We start from the raw sequence: 18,144 nt of genomic DNA, 5'->3' as shown, positions 1-18,144 counted from the left end.
AAAGGAACATTTAAGTTTGATTTGATTGCCGTATCTTTGAAATAAATTGTCACTGATTAAAAATTTTCCAACTGGTAAAAAATTAAATCATTTAAAAAGAGAAAAAACGTGTTTTTTTTTAAATTATGACTCATAATATTAACTTCATTACATCATTTTACCATCATTACACAAAAGACAGAAAAACTATTTGTTAGGCTATTTTAAATGCTGTGTCACCATATTAATCGAAAGAGTGATCATTTTTTAATATATTATCTCACTGCTTTCAGATAACTTCCCGCCCACCATCAACAACAACAACACAGTGTTGTACCTGGTTGCGGGACAGAACATGGCCAGTAACATCACCATCAGTGCACAGGACCAGAATCCTGCTGATACTGTCTCATTTAGCCTGGCATCCCCTGTGCCAACTGGTAAGTTACTGGTATTCATTACTGTTTCAAACTTTTACAGGATTTTAAAATGAGTCTGAGACATGGCATGTATAGTTGATAATTTATTAAGTAATAGCGTTGTCATGACAGCCTGAAGACATTTTGAGTAAGATGACTCGTTTTGAACATGAATGAGGACATTAAAATGATTAGGTGATACATTGCCCACTTTCTTTTTCATCACTTGCCGTTTTTGTCAGTTTCAGTTGTATCTTGAATATTAAAAAAAGAGAATTACATAGTTTTTAGTGACATAGCCAAGCAGGTCTGCACTGTCTAGTGGTAGACCTAATCTTTCCTTCTTCTTCTTCTGCTGTTGCTGCAGTTGGTATTTGAAATGAAGAACACATTTGGCACAAGTACTCAATAGCACAACTACCACACTCAGTCTTGCATTTGATCTTTTTGCTTACACAAAACCAAGGTGAGACAGAAACATCCCTTTCAACGACCAAGTTCTGCCACAGGTGCTGTTAGGTCCATTTTTTGTTCTGTAATCCATGTCCTCAGCAATATTTTTGTCTCATATGAAATATTTTATGTCCATCAGGAGCAGCGATCAGTAGCAGTAGTGGAGAACTTGCCTGGAGCAGTGTACCCACCACCCTGACCTCTAACACCACCCTGAAGATCATAGCCTCTGATGGCAAGGCTAACACTGCCCTACTGCCGAAACTGTTCTACTGCAAGTGCCAGGTAAGTTTGATTTCTTTTGGCTCCTTTTTCAATGCTGATATAAAACCTGAAAGTGCTTTCTCTCATAGTAGTTTTTTAATTAAGATTTATGCCATAGTCATTGTATTTAATCTTTTCCCAAAGTGGCTTGATTGACTTTTGATTTCTTCACTAGTGACAAAGATAAATTGAGAATTGGCAATATACTTATAGACACGCCCAAGGAGACGCGTAGCATTTCATGTGACCTGCTACAATTGTTCATACATTCAGTAATTAACAGCATCCTTCAAAACACAATAACTTAGTCTTTCCTTTATTTTTTCATTCCAGAATGGAGGCACATGTAAATTCAACATTGAGAGCACTGACTTGTTCACAGAGGTGCCCTGTGAGTGCCCGTCTGGTAGAGAGGGGAACTACTGCGAGAGGGATATAGACGGCTGTGCTGATAACCCATGCTTCACTGGTGTGGCATGTGTGGATGTGGCTGCACCAGGCACTGGGTTCCAGTGTGGTCCATGTCCCCTGGGACTGGTGGGAGATGGCTCGGTGTGCTCAGGTTAGTGAGGACTTTACTTTCACTGAATTTAGTCATTGTTATTCAAGTGTTGAGGGTATGGCCAAAGACATAATAATAATAATAATAATAATAATAATAATAATAATAATAATGATGATGATCAAATGGTATAAAATACTCTAAATTAATTTAATCATATAACACTTGATATTTTGAGACTGTTTTTTATTTCTGAAACTTAAGCAGTGTGTCTTCTCTTCCCTCCTCTCTATTGTTCTCTCTCTCATTCACTCACAGATGAAGATGAGTGCCTTAAGACCCCGTCCCCATGTGCCCAGTCCTGCAGTAATCTGCCAGGCAGCTACCAGTGCTCTTGTGGAACTGGATATATCCTGGGGCCTGATCTCACCACTTGCCTGGGTAAGAAAATAGAGAAAGTATTTTGAAAGTGGGAAAAATATTATAATAGAAATTGCAGTTTTTTTATGAATGGTGGGTTTTTTTTCAGCTCATGAAAGAAAAAGAAAAAAATTCTTAGCTTGTGATTAAAATTTTATATTCATAGGATACACTTGTCTACAGAATAATATTGTTAGATAGTTAGATAGAAAAACTTTTTAAAAGGTAAAATAAAATATTGTAGTACATGTTTTAAAACATAAAATGTGTTCCTGCCAAAGGCATGGTGAAATTTTATCTGAAGGTTCATAAGCAGTTAGTTTACATAGTGTTCATTTTCTTAAACTTCAAATATTTGGTTTTAAATTTTTTTCAGATGTTGATGAATGTTCGCGAGGCACCCACGACTGTGACTCCAATGCTGCCTGTAACAACACAGTGGGTTTTTATATCTGTACCTGTAATACTGGCTATACTGGCCTTGGGACAACTGGACAATGTGATGGTTAGTGTGGACACTGGCCTTGGGACAACTGGACAGTGTTATTGTAATTTATTATTGTTCAATACATATAGTTAAAAATTGAAACTATTGGTTTAAAGATTCCTTTCATAAGAAAAATGTGTACAATAAATGTCAGAGACAGTGTCATGCAGACATGAATACAATGAATTGAATGTTACTTAAGTTTTGCCATATTAACTTGTTATTCTGCAGATATAAATGAGTGCAGTGCCAGTCCCTGTCAGGCCAATGCTGTGTGTACCAACCTGGTGGGCAGTTACAGGTGTGATTGCTCTCTGGGATATGAGCTGGACCCTCTTACTGGACAGTGTACTGGTCAGTAACATAATGTATGGGAAAGTGATAGAGAAACAGTTGAGATTTTGTTAGCTATGACTTGAATTGTAATTAAACTGATAATGGATCCATGTTTCAAATTATAAAAATCCAAATTGAGCAGATAAAATGGTATTAGTTTTTTGAAATGGAAAGCAAAATGAAATATTCTCCTACTCTATTTCAAAGAGACCACAGGGAAACCAAAAATCATACGGAAAATTTATTCTTGTCAAAACACATTTTAGGCTAAGAGTATGTACTTTAAAATGGATGCAAATTACAATTGGAATCATATTTTTCATTCTGTTTCAGAGATTGATGAGTGTACCCGTGACAACACGTGTCAGCAGACATGTACTGATGGCGTGGCTACGTATACTTGTGGCTGCAACACTGGATTTGTCATTGATACCACAGATCAGGTCACTTGTATTCGTAAGTGACCTTTTATAAATAATTATATCATTTGCCATTCTGCAAAACTTTTCAGATTTATTAGGATGATATCATATTCTTAATTATTAAAATAAACAATGAAGCATTTTTATAAAAATACATATACATTACAGACAATGCTTTCTAACCTTTTTTTTTTAAGTCCGCCAGCTCAAACTAAAAAATGACTGTCTTTTCCTAAACAAGAAATCTATACTATGTTGCTATTGCAGCTGAACAGCAGTGTAACAGTGTCCAGAATGCCACCTGTGACTACACAGGGGACGCAGCCCCACTCTGTGCTGTCATACAGGGAGAGGTGACATGTAACTGTCCACCCAAATATACGGCTACTGCTGACAAGAAATGTGTTGGTAAGATTATGAAAATCTGATTGTTGAGGTTGATTTTTTATGTGTAAGTTGTGAGTCAAGGAATTGATAATTTCTTGATTATAGTCAGAATTTAATTAACTTAGCCCAAAAGGGTTGCCACTGCAAGCAAACAAAATAATAAGAATAGTTATAATTAAAAGAAAAAATTATGATTAAAAATACAATCACATTTTTTCTTTTTTATCTATGATAATGAAGAGTGTGCCTGCCTAGCACATTATTATTATTATTTTTTTTTTCCAGACATAGATGAGTGTTCTGGTGCCCACCTGTGTCGGCCAGCCTCTGTGTCCAGCTGTGTGAACACTGTGGGAGACTACACCTGTAGCTGTGGGGCTGGCTACAAACTGGATGTAGATGGGAGGACTTGTGTTGGTGAGTAACACATGAAGATGTATGTATAAATGTACTATCTATTATGAGGCTGCCTGTAGACTTAGGGGGAGGGGGGTATCCATGAACTGCCCTTTGGTGCTGGAAAATATCTACTCTGAATCAAAAGTGATTCAAAATATGATGTTTCCTCAATAAATAGAATCAATAAATCAGAATAAGATCTTGATCTCTTTGAAATTGGTGTCTACAAACCTGTTTATGATATATAATAATTCTTATTGAGTGCATCATGAAATTTACCAGCATCTGTAAGTTCTCTCCAACTCCTGTTATCACAGACAAAGTACATTACAGAAAGGAGAGAAATGAATGACTTTCTCTGATATTTCAAGTATATATAGATGATATTTCCCATTAATTTCATTTCAGATATTGATGAGTGTACTGAGCTGTCCAGTGGTAGCCCCATGCACAACTGTGACTTGACCCGTGGCTACTGCAGTAATTCAGTGGGCAGTTTCTCCTGTGGCTGCAATGCTGGCTACAATCTCAATGCCACTGGAAATGGTTGTGAAGGTGAGAAAATTGATCTTTAATTAATGGCCAGATTTACATATGAATATAATCATAGATACTTTTACTTCTTCAGCTTTTGATAAATATCATTGTGCTGATAGTAAATTTAAGTGATTCAACTGTAAAGGGTACTGTTTGGATATGATAGCTAAAATGGGGTCTTTATTAATTTCAGATAAGAATGAGTGTGCTTCCCCCACCACTAATGACTGTAATGCTGACTATGCCAACTGTACCAACACCTTGGGTAGTTACACCTGCACTTGCAAGATGGGTTTTACTGGGGATGGTGTCATCTGTGCAGGTAGGAAAAGATTTTATTTCATTTCGTCCTTTAAAAAACTCTTGAAAATTTTACACTTATTTTATGAATCATTATTTCCCTAGTGTTTATTTTTTGTGCAGAGAAAATAACATTATTACAATTTTCAAAAAGTAAATTTAAATTAAGTTGTATGAAGTTTTGATACAATTACAATCCTGCGACTTAAACACACACAAAAAAAGAATGATGATGTATGAGAAAAGTTAAGAGATGATTAAAGATATCTACAATATCACATTTGGTAAATGAGCTTTTTTGCATAACTTAGGCTCTATTCCCATAGATTTTAGATTGATCTATCTCCGCGGGGAGTCTCACTAGATTACTTTCAGATAATCCGACTAAAATGTCAGTCCCGCCTACTACAACCTGTAATGGGGTAATTAACTTTCGTGTCCGCCAGGCTGACAGGTATTTAGCGTGAACCCCCAGGGAGTTAGGTCGATCTAAAGTAGGTCGATCTAAACTATGGAAATGGGGTGTTACTATAAGCACAGCCAGTACAAAAACAATCAAGTTTGCTGTTTTCTCCATATTTCTAAGTAATGCTACATGCTTTCTCTTCAGATCAAAATGAGTGTGGTCTAGCAACCCGTGGTGGCTGTGCCCAGGGATGTTCCAACAGCATTGGTTCCTACAGCTGTTTCTGTGGGAATGGCTATTTACTGGATGCCAATGGATTAACATGCAATGGTGAGAAGTGATTTTGACTATTTTGAAACCTGAAGTCTGTATATAAATCATCATCACATTTATCCGATGTGTCTTTAAATAAAGATTTTAAAAAGGTATTGTAAGGAGATGCTGAAGGAGCATATCTCAAGGTCAAATAAGATTTTTATAAATCACTTTGCCATACATAAAATTGGTATCATTCCAGAGACCTTTCTGCACTATATAACATGAAATTGTGAACTCAATTAACAGTGTCTGATTATGGAATCTAAAGGCAGACATATTCTTATTACTTTTTCAGATTATGACGAATGCAGTCGTGAAGCAGACAATGGCTGTTACAGCAGTCAGTATTGTACCAACACAGTGGGCAGCTACACCTGCACTTGTCCAGTGGACTTTATCCTGTCCTCTGATGGAAAGACTTGTACTGGTGAGTTGAGGATATGTTTTTAAAGCATGCAATCCTTGTTTGACTTTCTTGTAATAAAATAATGAATATTCTGGGGCCGACCGAGGTCGCCCTCTGGGTCTTCTGAAGAAGGCCAAAAAAGAAGGATGGACCGACAAAGATCATTTGGAAGACTGTCAGAAAATATCTCCAGAACCCCCCCTGATATTCCTGGAAATTTCAGCAATTTTCATCTTATCACAAAGACTAGTCCCTATCCAAAACCATTGAAATCTGAGGTGAATTTCAACAGTCTCTCTATTATAAGAATCATTCAAGAAATAAAAAAGTTTTACTTTATTTCCCTGTTCCAGCTGCTAACCAGTGTGCAGCAAATTACAACTGCTCTCACACCTGTGCCAGACTCAGTGGTAATGACACCTGCCAGTGTCCCAAGGGATACGAACTGGACGCCTCTGGCAAGAATTGTACAGGTGAGATAATGTGGAGTACATTGTATTAGAACAAATGATAAAATAATGCTGTAGATGGAACTACTGGCTGGATGGTGATTGTTTCTGGATTGGATGGATCCATACAAACCAGGCATAAATTGTAAAGCTAGTTGATCTTTCAATGATATCAAGCTATAAAGGTACCCTTTATGGCAGCCTTTATCTTATACTTTTTTTTATTACAACAGAAAGTGTGCACGTGTATGTTTAATACTGAATTTGTTATGATTTTCATCTAATTATTATTCATAATATAATGTTATTGAGACAAAATGTATATTTATATTGAATTTTCAAGCACTTTTTAAAGGTGAAAATTGCACCATTCTTTCAGATATCAATGAATGTGCCTCCAATGCTACCCATGGGTGTTCAGCAGCCAACAATGTGATATGTGTCAATGATCCTGGAACATACCACTGTGTCTGCTCCAACACTTCTCTCTACCAACAGGTAGAGGCCAGAAAATGTATAGGTACAGGCTACAGATTACTTGTAAAACTTTGAGATAATATATGGTTTACTTATGTTGGATGCTATTTTATATCCATATGGTATACCTCTATGAAGATATGAACAATATTCTGATATCAAAATGGCTGGTCATTAATAATGATAATTTTTTTTTTTGCTTAATGTAAGGTTCACTCTACAAGTTTCATTGAAATTATATTAAAAAAAAAAACAACAAAATTTTAAGATCAATGTGTTACTTTTGAATTTGATTTCAATACTTCTTAATCCGTTAATCATTGAAATAACTCATTTAAAAAATTTCCCTTCCAGACATTGATGAGTGTTCATCAGGAGGGGGCGCCACATGTCCTGCCTTTTCCACATGTGTCAACCTGTCACCAGGGTATCGATGTGACTGCCAGGCAGGTTATAACAGCACTGGGGGACTGTGTCAAGGTAAGAGGAAAATATGATGTGACATTTAAAAAAAATTTTTTTTGAAGTTTGTTTGTGTGCTCTGTGTCTCAGATTTTCAATTTTATTTACATTATCACTGGCATATGTTGATGCAAAAGTTACACAATTAATAGAATATTTTCTATTGTAATTTTTGGTACAAACCATGCAATTCCATATTTCACTGGTTGAATCAGAGAAGTTTTGGGCTAGTTTCAGCTGTATAAAAACTTAACTGTCATAACCTGGTAACACTACCACTCGCTTGCCTTGGTAATCCTTTAAATGCATTCTTCCACATTTCTGACATGGGTTGTCTCCTCGCAGATATTGATGAATGTACCTCTGGAACTCACAACTGTCACCCGACCCTTGGTCAATGTACCAACACTGCTGGTGCCTACACATGTGCCTGTATCTCTGGCTACTCTGGGGACGGCATCACCTGCTCCGATGTTGATGAGTGTGCAGCCGCTGACGCAGGAGGTTGCGATGTTGCTCGTGGTCGCGGTACATGTGTGAACTATGCTGGAGGATCTAACTGTACTTGTATATCTGGGTACAGGCTGAATGCTAATGGAAAGACTTGTGATGGTAAGTGATAGGCATTTGCAATAGATATTTATATCATCATAGGCATATTTTGGGTTTTTTCTCTGTCTTTATTAAAACATAATGCGCAGTGTATATTTTTACTGTACAATGTCTTTTGCTATCTTTCACATAATGCTATGTCTTCTTTATATTTGATTTCAGGAAAAATATGTATATGTTAATATGGCAGAAGTTAATATAATAAGATATATTCCTTTAGTAACTTTCCAGTCCAGTATATATTACATGTTAATTTTTTATTATTAAAATTATTCCAGACTTGAATGAATGTGACCCCAGCAATCCACAACATGACTGTGCTCAGCTGTGTAACAATGTCCCTGGTGGCTTCACATGTGGTTGTCAGCCAGGATTTGCTCTGGCTGCTGATCAGAGAAACTGCACTTGTAAGTGTTCTTTATATCTTCTCCAGTGCAATAAGTATGAGGTTCATTAAAGACGAACTCAATGTACAAACTGTATCCTGATTGATATTTGGCCAGTAAGGACATATTTATTTATGCCAAGCTCAAATGAAATTGTTAGATTTTACGATTTTACTGTGAACCAAATGGTTTGGATTTGCTGTTCCTGCTGATCAGAATAAACTGTACTTGTTATCATTCTTTTGTGACTTCAATTGATATGACACATGTCACTGTCAGTATATTATCAGCCATGTCAGCCATGTCAGCCATGTCACATGTCAACCTTAGTATGTTATCTGCCTAATGAAGAGCAGTGTCCTTAAAATTAGAATGTTTCGGACAAATTTTATATATATTTGGACCGATAATTTACTTATTAGGGTAGAACTAATATCATATTATTATATGGCTTATGTGGCATTCTCATTGTAATAGTAAAACATTCTCATTAGGGAACTCTAAATTTTTATTTGCTTGAACTTTTTACTGTTATAGTGGGTAGCCTTACACTATCTGCCTTCCTTCAAGTTTAAGTTAGTGTTTATTAATAAGTTAAATATGGGCCGATTTCTTACAGAGCTTGCCGATTACAAAAAGTTAATTATTAATATTTTTTCCTGCTATTTCAGTGCTGGCTGAGTGTCCAGCTAACAATACCTGCAGTGACCTATGTGCCATGGTACTGGGACAGAGCATCTGCTCCTGCAGAAATAACTTCTACAGACTCTCCTCTGACAACCAGACTTGTGTTGGTAAGAAGAAAACATTGATTCTATGCTGAGGTTCTCCAGAGTTAATAAATCATTATAGAAAAGAGGAAAAGTATTTTTTTAATTTTCAAATCATAACACTATCATTATATATTATATCATTGTGAACATGAGTCCTAGCATATTCATCAAGTATGTATAATGTCTCTGTTCATAAGTGCTCCAGTTAAAATTAAAAGCCTTTGTATTGTAAATGAGATAAAAGATACTAATAATGTAAAACTTTATGTACTATAATCTCTATTCAGATGTAGATGAGTGCACTGACAGCTACCCATGTGTTGGGAACAGCAGTACGTGCTCCAACACAAACGGTGGCTTCTCCTGCAACTGTACCAATGACTACATACTTGGAGCTGATAAGTTGACTTGTGCTGGTAATGCTGATTACTTAACATCATATATGCCTCTGTTGAGATATTTTTTATTATTTTTTATATAAGTGTGCAATTAGTAAACTTAGATTTTGTTGTTGGTCATTGATAAATTGATACTGCATAAATAGCATATGTCATTTTGATAATGAACCTGTCTTTTTAAGTCGTGTGAGTTTGAAAATTTGAATTTGGATCCCAATCCTCGAAAACTTCTATTTGACAATAAGTTTAAAAACATGTTATATATTTAAGGATACTTGTCATTGCTTGTGTATCGTATTAAATTAACATTTTCAAAAATGTTTTAGTGACTGTCTTGGAAATTGTATCTTATATCGTTGTCCAAGTCATGCCAACATTCTAAACTGCTCTCTCTATGACAGATCGTAACGGTGGTCTTACTAGCTGGACAAGCTGGGGAAGTTGCAGCGTCACATGTGGTGGTGGAACCCAGTCCCGCACTCGTTCCTGCACCAACCCAACTCAAGCTGGCAATGGCCTTCCATGCAGCGGACTGACCAGTGAGACTCAACAGTGTAATACGGACTCTTGTCCATGTAAGTGTGCTAATTGTTAAATTGCATGATTGTTGTTGCTTTTAGAAATAATCCCCCTATTCTTTACTTTGACCTGCAATATTTTGTTGATTTAAATTTTTTTCTAAAATACCCAGTTTAGCATGCAATTTAGTCTCTCATGTACAGGCCTACCCTACATGTAGAGAACATGAAACTATGCTAAATGACAAATGTAATTGTATTTAGTAATTGTATAGAGTAAATTTTTTAGTGCTGCAACTTCTGTTTGTGTGTCTGGATGCCACCAGAGTGAAAAAAAAACATTGTTTATAATTGCTGCCTAGCTACATGAATGAAAATACACGGGAGTTAATGCATGTTTAATAAGATTCACAATTTAATAGATCTCTTGGTCAACATTATATGTTACAGTGTATTTGTAATTGGAAGTTGAAATTGAATGCAAAAGTTGTTGAATCTTTCAGTGAGTCAAGCTGAGGAGGATTATGGTGTTGTTGTGACAATCTCTGGAGTGACAGTAACTCAGGTAAATTATTAAATTAGCTATTGATCAAATGAGTAATTTATTTATTTATTTATTTATTTATTTATTTATTTATTTATTTATTTATTTATTTACTACCATGCAATGGTGAAAAGTAGTACAGGGACCAACATATGTTCATGTTTAAAATATGTGCGTGAAATGGAGAAAATATATAAGTTGTATATATAACTTGTTTTATTTCTCTTTTAGCTCACTACTTCTGTCCAGGACTCTATTCTCTTGAAGGTGGTTGAAGCATTGAATGCATATTGTATTATTGAAGGGAATTTTGCCACATGCTGCCCTAATAGTGGAACTAGGTACATTGAATTTGTTTTAACATATTGTTATCAAATTGATCAAATTTTTTAACCAATTAAGGATGTTATGAGTTTGCTTTTGGATCTTTAATTGGTTCTATTTCAGTGACATACAAATAATACAGAAAAATGGCTTGGAATAATACTTGTCTTATTCAAAGTTAGATGTTGCAAAATCTATTATCTGCTGATAATTTTAAATGAGAAATTGCAAAATTTATTTGCAGCTGCTAATTTTAAATGAGAAGTTGCAAAATTTATAAACATTTGCTACAAAAATTTCAAGGATAAGTTTATATTTTTATTATTAATTAAAATCATACACCTAACACAATATATGAATTGCAGGCAGAACACCTCAGCAACCAACCTGACCTACACCAACACCAGTTATGTCCAGATGGGAGCCGGGTTCCCCAGGGTGAACTCTGCTGATAACACCAAGGTGGACCTCCTGATTGTGGCCAAGGCTCCACTGGACAATGACGTCTGTGCTCTGGGAAGTAGTTCTCAGTCTGGCAGGAAGAAGAGAGGAGGTATGATTATTAGATTGTGGAGTTTGTCCTTTTTAATATCTGAATTGGCAAATTAATATATTTATATGGATTTTTTAATGGGTTTTATTTATGGAATCTGTTGCTTTTCCGTTTTACTTTTTATTATTTAAATAAGCACATGTATTTGTTATATTTAACAGATGCACTGTTAATTGAAAATATTAACAATTTATTTTTGAATAGTTTTGACTTTTATTAAGTATTTTGTGTATATTTCAACATTGGTGAAAAAATGATAAATTGTAATAGTATCATCTGTAATTGAAGGCTTTCAAATGAATATAATAATTATAGAAATTTATATAGTTAGTAATTTTTCAAAGTGCAATTAAATATTTTTCTACCTTACCATTCCAGTGACAGTAAATAGTGGTGTGGAATTCGCCTTTCCCCAAGCCACTCTCACTGCCTTGGTGCAGCAATCTTCCACACAGAGCAGCATTGTCACTGCCATTGTTGCATATTATCCTACTGCTACTGTTGCTGTTTCACAAGTCCAGACTGCTGCTGCTGCATACCCGTCTGTTGTTACTGTTGTTGTTACAATGGCTACTAATAATTTGGTATGTGTTTTACCTTTATTTTCACCCTTTTTAATGTAAAATTTCTGGGTGGTTTTAATTGGCAAGATTGTAAGCTGAGCTCCAAATTGGACTCTATCGAAATGTTTTTTTCTTTTCTTAACAAAATTGATTGGGTTCTTCCTCTTGTATAATTTTGACTTAATTGCATGTATCCAAATAGTAAATTTATTTTAGGTGAAACTTGCTCTAGATAAACAGTGAAAATAGATGTGATCTTCTGTTAACTATTTCATTCGAGGTGAAAACTGCTATATGTACATTAAAAAATAACTTTTACTCTTGCAGTTATTGTGGTCATTTTTGGGTTAAAATATAAATATGAATATACATGTCTTCTAATATATAATTTAACATAGCATTCCATTTCCTTTAACCTTTAAGACTACTACCGTGAATTCCTCCATCACAACAGAGGGTACTACACCAGTCAATACAGGCACTGAGGCCTGGGTTATAGCAGTGTCAGTGGTAGGGGCCATACTGGTGGTCCTAGTGGTCATCATAGTGGTCTTGGTCATTCTGAAAAAGTAAGTATATAGTAGTAGTATAATTTTGTTATTACTGTATGTATACAATATGGTACAGCAAGCAGAACACACATACAAAAAATATATAATATCAAATTACATCTGGGCTACGTTATTCTTATAAGTTTAATGGCCCACAAAAGATTGATGGTCTATGTTGGTCTGATAAGTATTTTGTGTTATGAGTGTTTAAGCCCCTATTCTCTGTCATTTCCTGAACATTAGCTATTTGAGGTTCAACATTTTTTATTCGAATATGCTTTAATTAGTATATTAGCTCTCGATACCTAGTACTTAACTTTAGAATTTTAAGAAAGTTTTATGGTTCACATTATAATAGTTTTGTCTGTTTCTCAGAAACTGCTAGCTTTTATTGAGTTACAATTTTTATTATTTTTCAGACCGCAGAAGGTTTCCAATTCCAGTGGTGAGCTGGGGGCTGAGACATAAATCAGAGAAAATGGTGTAAATACATGGATTTCAGATATTATTTACAGAAAATTATGATATACAATATTCAGGTTTGGAAGTTTATGAATATTTTTTATATACTGAAGATGATGAGGATATAATAAATTTGTGGTTTAAACAAATGCATTCCTTTTTTAAATAAAGATTGATTCTAAATGCTATTGAATATACGATAATGAGCAGCCATAAACTGTGATGTTTTTTTCTTTTTTTGCATAATCTCTATTCCGTCCAATGTAGCTTCAGTTTTTGTGTAGTGTGTATAGATAAGTCTTTTTTTCCTTATTTGATTTGATAAATTATCATCAGAAAGAATAATTTTAATCCCATTTAGATATAATTCTTACTTGAGTTTGTAAAACATTGAAAAAAGAAAAAAAGAAAAAATACATATTTAAGAAAACTAAAATGAGTTTTTGACGTTGAGTGAAATGAAGAGGTGGTAGAGTAAGCTCTTAATGAAACTTGACTATTATTTTAACTAGTAATAAGGCCTAGACTGAAAAAAGTTAGAAATGTGGAATGTTGTATCCCAACATCTTTATCTCTGCCGCTCTTGCGACAAAGATACTTTTAAATGGTCAAGTGGAGAAAGAGAGCCACTCCCTCTGTCTTCTAGTACACTCCGCCAGCTCATTATAAAGATATATTTTTATAGTACATCACATTGTTGTAGTGCTTTTTTCTTTTACAAAAATGTACATTTTTTGGACTGTGATAAAGATTTTGCATCGATGATTTTATTATTCATTAGTGATGAATCTACATGTAGTAAAAATTATATTTCTGTGATGCACTTGTGATAATACCATATTTAATCGAGATTTTCTTAATTGAAGAAATGTGAGACTTCAGCTTTTTTATTCAGTAAATATACAGTGTTGATGTGAGTAAACATATCTTTGAATGAAGACGCTGAAGTTTGAATTACAAATGTCTGAAAACTCTGTTGAGAACTAGTAGAAGTTGCACTTTTAAAAATTCGCTAAGGAGGTCTCTAGTCAGGTATTTACTTTCTTGAAGCATGAAACTGGTTGGTATTTAGATGGAGGCCTATGGACCAGAACAGATTAGAAATTCTGTTGAATGATTGCTGACAAGAAAAATAATGCATCATTGTGGATAGAGGAGTCGTTGTATCTTAATTTATCTTTGAAAAAAAAATTACATTAATTTAGTTTTATCTCTGTATGCTAGACATGATGTTGTTCCACTGTGTACTGGGAAACGTCAGTTTATGATGGTTTACGTACTAATCAAATCATTGGCTATTAGTCAATAACAATCATGACTGGATGCAAGCAGACACCCGAAACCCCAGGAGAAGTTACAGTCTACCACGGGCTGGGCCACAGATTAATTTTTCACTAGGTATTCACAAAAAATGTCTCTGGCTAAATATGGTGTATCTCCTAACTGGCTGGTGGAAAATGTGCCTGTAATATCTGCCGCCCTGGAAAAGGGTATGGAGAAGTTGAAAGAGATTTGAATTAAACGAACTGATGATTCCCAGGGTACAGTATTCATGATTGTCTCCATACTGGATTGCTTTTAAGTGAGCTGGATGGTGGATCGGCTTGTGACCGCTCTGATGAAAGCTCACAAAGTTAAAAGAACTTTTAAAGATATGTCTGATCGTAAATCGCACTTCTCTTGACATTTCTCCAGAGTACTAAAGGCATGACTTAAGATGCTACTTTACTCATAAATGATAGTGTTCTCACACACCGTGAGGCTGATGACTTTGTGAATGTGTGGCAAGTCTCACTGCACTGTATTGATATTGTATTTTGCAATAAACTATTTTTAAAAAACATTTTCTGTACTCAGTCTTGCTGTACTTGTCCTTATAAAACCATATGTATGTTATTTATGCCCTGAATCGAGCAACAGTCACAAACACTTCACATAAAGTATGTTTTCTAACCTTAATCAAAAGTCAAAAATGGATTGTAAAATAGATATCCTTTATATCACTAGGAGCATCACCCGTCACATGGAGAATCTGATTTTTCATACGTGACCTCGAGGTAATGTCAAACCACCCGCACGTCATGGAATAGGACGGACGGATGGACTAAAATCTCTGAAGCAAAAAATCTGAATATTAACTATATCTTTTAACTTGCACCTTTTAAGGGAGTCATAGGAACGTTAATGAACTCTCTCATCGTTCAGTAGTTTTATTGGCCGTGTGGTAAGGTCCACCAATTCTAGACAATGGACCCTGGGTCGCAAGTCGGCCAGGCAACCTTTTTTTTCTTTTTTGTTTTGTTATGACTATTTTTCCTACCCCTCCCTTTTTACCTCTAATAGATAAACCCCAAACAACCATTTTATGTTTATTTAACTCCAATTGCTACTTTTTCAAAATGTACAGAAGCTCAAATGAAAGTTGAAATAAATTGAAATTCAGTTCAAAAACAATCATACATGTATACTGATCCAGAATTTTAAATATCACCGCCAACATGACTTCTTCGTCCTTTTAGTATCTTTTCGGGTAATAGGTATACTTGTGTTTTTCCTTCTCTGAATTTATTCAGCTCGACTTACTGAGTGGACTGAGTGCCACTGCAATGGACTGCAATGCAACCCGGGGCGCTGAAGTTAGTGTCTAGTTTCGCAGATGGTTGTGTACGATAAAATATCCTAAGTAATTAATAATTACTTTAACTATTTTTTACACAACATGTTGTAGATTTTCTTTATGAATTTCCCTCAGTTAGCTATATGTTTTTATGGTGAAATATAGATCTCATACGAAGAGTTATTATCCCTTTAAATAATAACTCTTCGTATGAGATCTATATTTCACCATAAAAACATTGTGAATAACTCATAGAAATATAATATATTCTGTTTTACGACAAAAACAGCAGTTATAGATATTATTCTGATATCTGAGCTTGTCTTCAGATCACGTGACCTCCATTGATGGCTATGCTCTGTTATAATCACTTAAGATATTTTAACAAAAAACCAAACTTTTTAGAAAAAAAAACAGGGACTAACTTTGAATGTAAAAATGGATTCATTAATCATTGGTTAATATGGGAAAATTGTTGTTTACTCCAGGAAAATTTATTTTTTTGGCCAAAACGAAGAGTTATTATCCCTTTAATGGTTTCTAAATGAGGTTTTATGAAACAACGCGCCGAACATTTACTTTCAGAATTTTCAGAACAAAAATAACTTGATATAATACAAATATAGACCAATTCTTTAAATTATTAGTTTTAATATGTGTCTTATTTGTGCACAGACAGTTAAAATATTAATTCTGTAGAGTTTATTTATGGAAAATTACCTATGAATGTAACATTCAAGACAATTCAATAAACTTGTGAAACTTAAACGTTTTCCTTTAAAAGAGTTCATCTATGTTTCAAGAAGTAGAAAGAAAGAAAGGAAAAAAGAAAGAAATATCAATAACCTTATGGCTACGCTGCACCGTAAGTTTGAATGAAAATTCTGTCTGTTCTATCACAATCCCACCCAAGTACGTTCATTCGACTAATGAAAGCTAATTTATATCCCCAGTCACGCAATATCAAGTATGCTGTCTTTAAAATGCGTTTTTATTTATTTATTTATTTATTTATTTATTTATTTATTTATGTTGTGTGTGTGTGTGTGTGTGCGTGTCGTTATGACTTTATTAACTCTTTATCCTGTTTTCGAAATAAAGACTTATTGTACCTTCTCAAAAAACCAGACGATAATTCAAACCGAAGCGTCCGCACGGAAAGTAGGTGACCTCTTCATTATTATGTAAATCAGGTGAGCGTTTGGTGAGAGGTGCTCAGATAGGACCAAGGTCAGTAGAAGATGGAGAAGAAGGATATTCCATGCCATATTACTGCTACTGCCACATGTAGACCGAAAATGGCACTGGACCGGCAGCAGTATCTCGTAAGTTCCGTACAGATGATAAAAAATGTATTGTAGCATTTCTCGTTTTTTCATTGACGATATTTTCCCCGAAATGGTGCACTCTGTATAATGACCACGTGGACATCTAACTGACGTGAAGCCTTAGCTTTGCTTAGCTTTCCCTCAGTCCCTTTTGGGCACCTTTTTGTTTCTGATACCATAAGCTTTCCATGAGGGTATTATATATTTGTATAACTTTAAAGCTTTTAAGATTAAAATTGCCATTTTTTTAATTATAACGCAAAGGATACTGACAAGAATTGCTGTAATGAACATGTACTGCTGTATCAGACCTTTACACGTTGTTTCATGAATGTTAATTTATTCCTTTAATTCCAGTGACTCTAAGTGCCGTTGACGATGATACCAGGAGTGTCCTACTCAGATACACGTTTCGTGTTCGACCCATACAGCCCCACACCCATACCAAGATTGCCTCCTATGCCGACGTTTGTCTGCTTGTTAATTTGCAGGGACGACATTTAGTACGGTTTTGTTTGCTTTTGGTTGTGACATTCCGCTCCAAAACGTACAATGTAAATCAAGCGAAAAGTCGAATGAAAATAAAAGAAAGAGTTTTTATTTATGAAACTTCTCATGGAAATTTATTCCGTACTAAGCGTCCTCCCTGCATGATGCTAGTTTGCTTCTTTTGGTAATTGTATATTTCTATGTCGTAGTACAGTGCTCTATCTGATCGTGGTGTTATGAAGGTAATTTTTGTATACTTTTGGGTCAGGGTTGAAATCCGTCCTTTTTCGAACCTGAACGTTAGATTTGAAGTTTTCATTTATATAAATAATGTCTATATAAAATGATAAAGTGACTGTTTTAAAATTATCATATATCAATTTCCAAGAAGAGAAATCTTTTCTATTTGTCACTGAAAATATGTGGGCAAATCTGCAACTAGACACCTCGCTATGAAGTCGAAGATATACTCTTATTGATTTTAAATGATGTTGACTTCTGGGAAAGAAAGACATTGCAACCGCATAATGTAAAATGCATATAGGAAAAAAATTAATTGCATTTATCGTGTGTTCAGTCGAAAAAAAGGAAGAGATGTAAATC

General features: G+C 34.8%; 1 protein-coding gene across 1 annotated transcript in view; it reads left to right on the top strand.

Moving 5' to 3' along the window:
- The window catches only part of LOC106156983 (uncharacterized), a 29,374-nt gene extending 14,424 nt beyond the window's left edge, over positions 1–14,950 (top strand). The window contains exons 21-47 of the mRNA XM_087008721.1: positions 273–419; positions 991–1,136; positions 1,449–1,677; positions 1,936–2,058; positions 2,414–2,542; positions 2,756–2,878; positions 3,194–3,316; positions 3,550–3,690; positions 3,955–4,086; positions 4,477–4,623; positions 4,799–4,927; positions 5,516–5,641; positions 5,925–6,056; positions 6,389–6,508; positions 6,864–7,004; positions 7,316–7,441; positions 7,769–8,035; positions 8,314–8,442; positions 9,093–9,215; positions 9,482–9,610; positions 9,994–10,167; positions 10,614–10,675; positions 10,886–10,995; positions 11,344–11,531; positions 11,910–12,115; positions 12,518–12,663; positions 13,065–14,950. Of these exons, the coding sequence (XP_086864847.1) occupies positions 273–419; positions 991–1,136; positions 1,449–1,677; positions 1,936–2,058; positions 2,414–2,542; positions 2,756–2,878; positions 3,194–3,316; positions 3,550–3,690; positions 3,955–4,086; positions 4,477–4,623; positions 4,799–4,927; positions 5,516–5,641; positions 5,925–6,056; positions 6,389–6,508; positions 6,864–7,004; positions 7,316–7,441; positions 7,769–8,035; positions 8,314–8,442; positions 9,093–9,215; positions 9,482–9,610; positions 9,994–10,167; positions 10,614–10,675; positions 10,886–10,995; positions 11,344–11,531; positions 11,910–12,115; positions 12,518–12,663; positions 13,065–13,113 (3,797 nt within the window). The 3' untranslated portion in view covers positions 13,114–14,950. The remainder of the gene's footprint in view (positions 1–272; positions 420–990; positions 1,137–1,448; positions 1,678–1,935; positions 2,059–2,413; positions 2,543–2,755; positions 2,879–3,193; positions 3,317–3,549; positions 3,691–3,954; positions 4,087–4,476; positions 4,624–4,798; positions 4,928–5,515; positions 5,642–5,924; positions 6,057–6,388; positions 6,509–6,863; positions 7,005–7,315; positions 7,442–7,768; positions 8,036–8,313; positions 8,443–9,092; positions 9,216–9,481; positions 9,611–9,993; positions 10,168–10,613; positions 10,676–10,885; positions 10,996–11,343; positions 11,532–11,909; positions 12,116–12,517; positions 12,664–13,064) is intronic.
- Positions 14,951–18,144: the final 3,194 nt, after the last annotated feature.

This window comes from Lingula anatina, chromosome 1 (assembly GCF_051362555.1).
Source record: "Lingula anatina isolate TDL-2025a chromosome 1, LinAna3.0, whole genome shotgun sequence".
NCBI classification, from domain to species: Eukaryota; Metazoa; Brachiopoda; class Lingulata; order Lingulida; family Lingulidae; genus Lingula; species Lingula anatina.
This window is presented reverse-complemented; position numbering and strand designations above follow the sequence as displayed.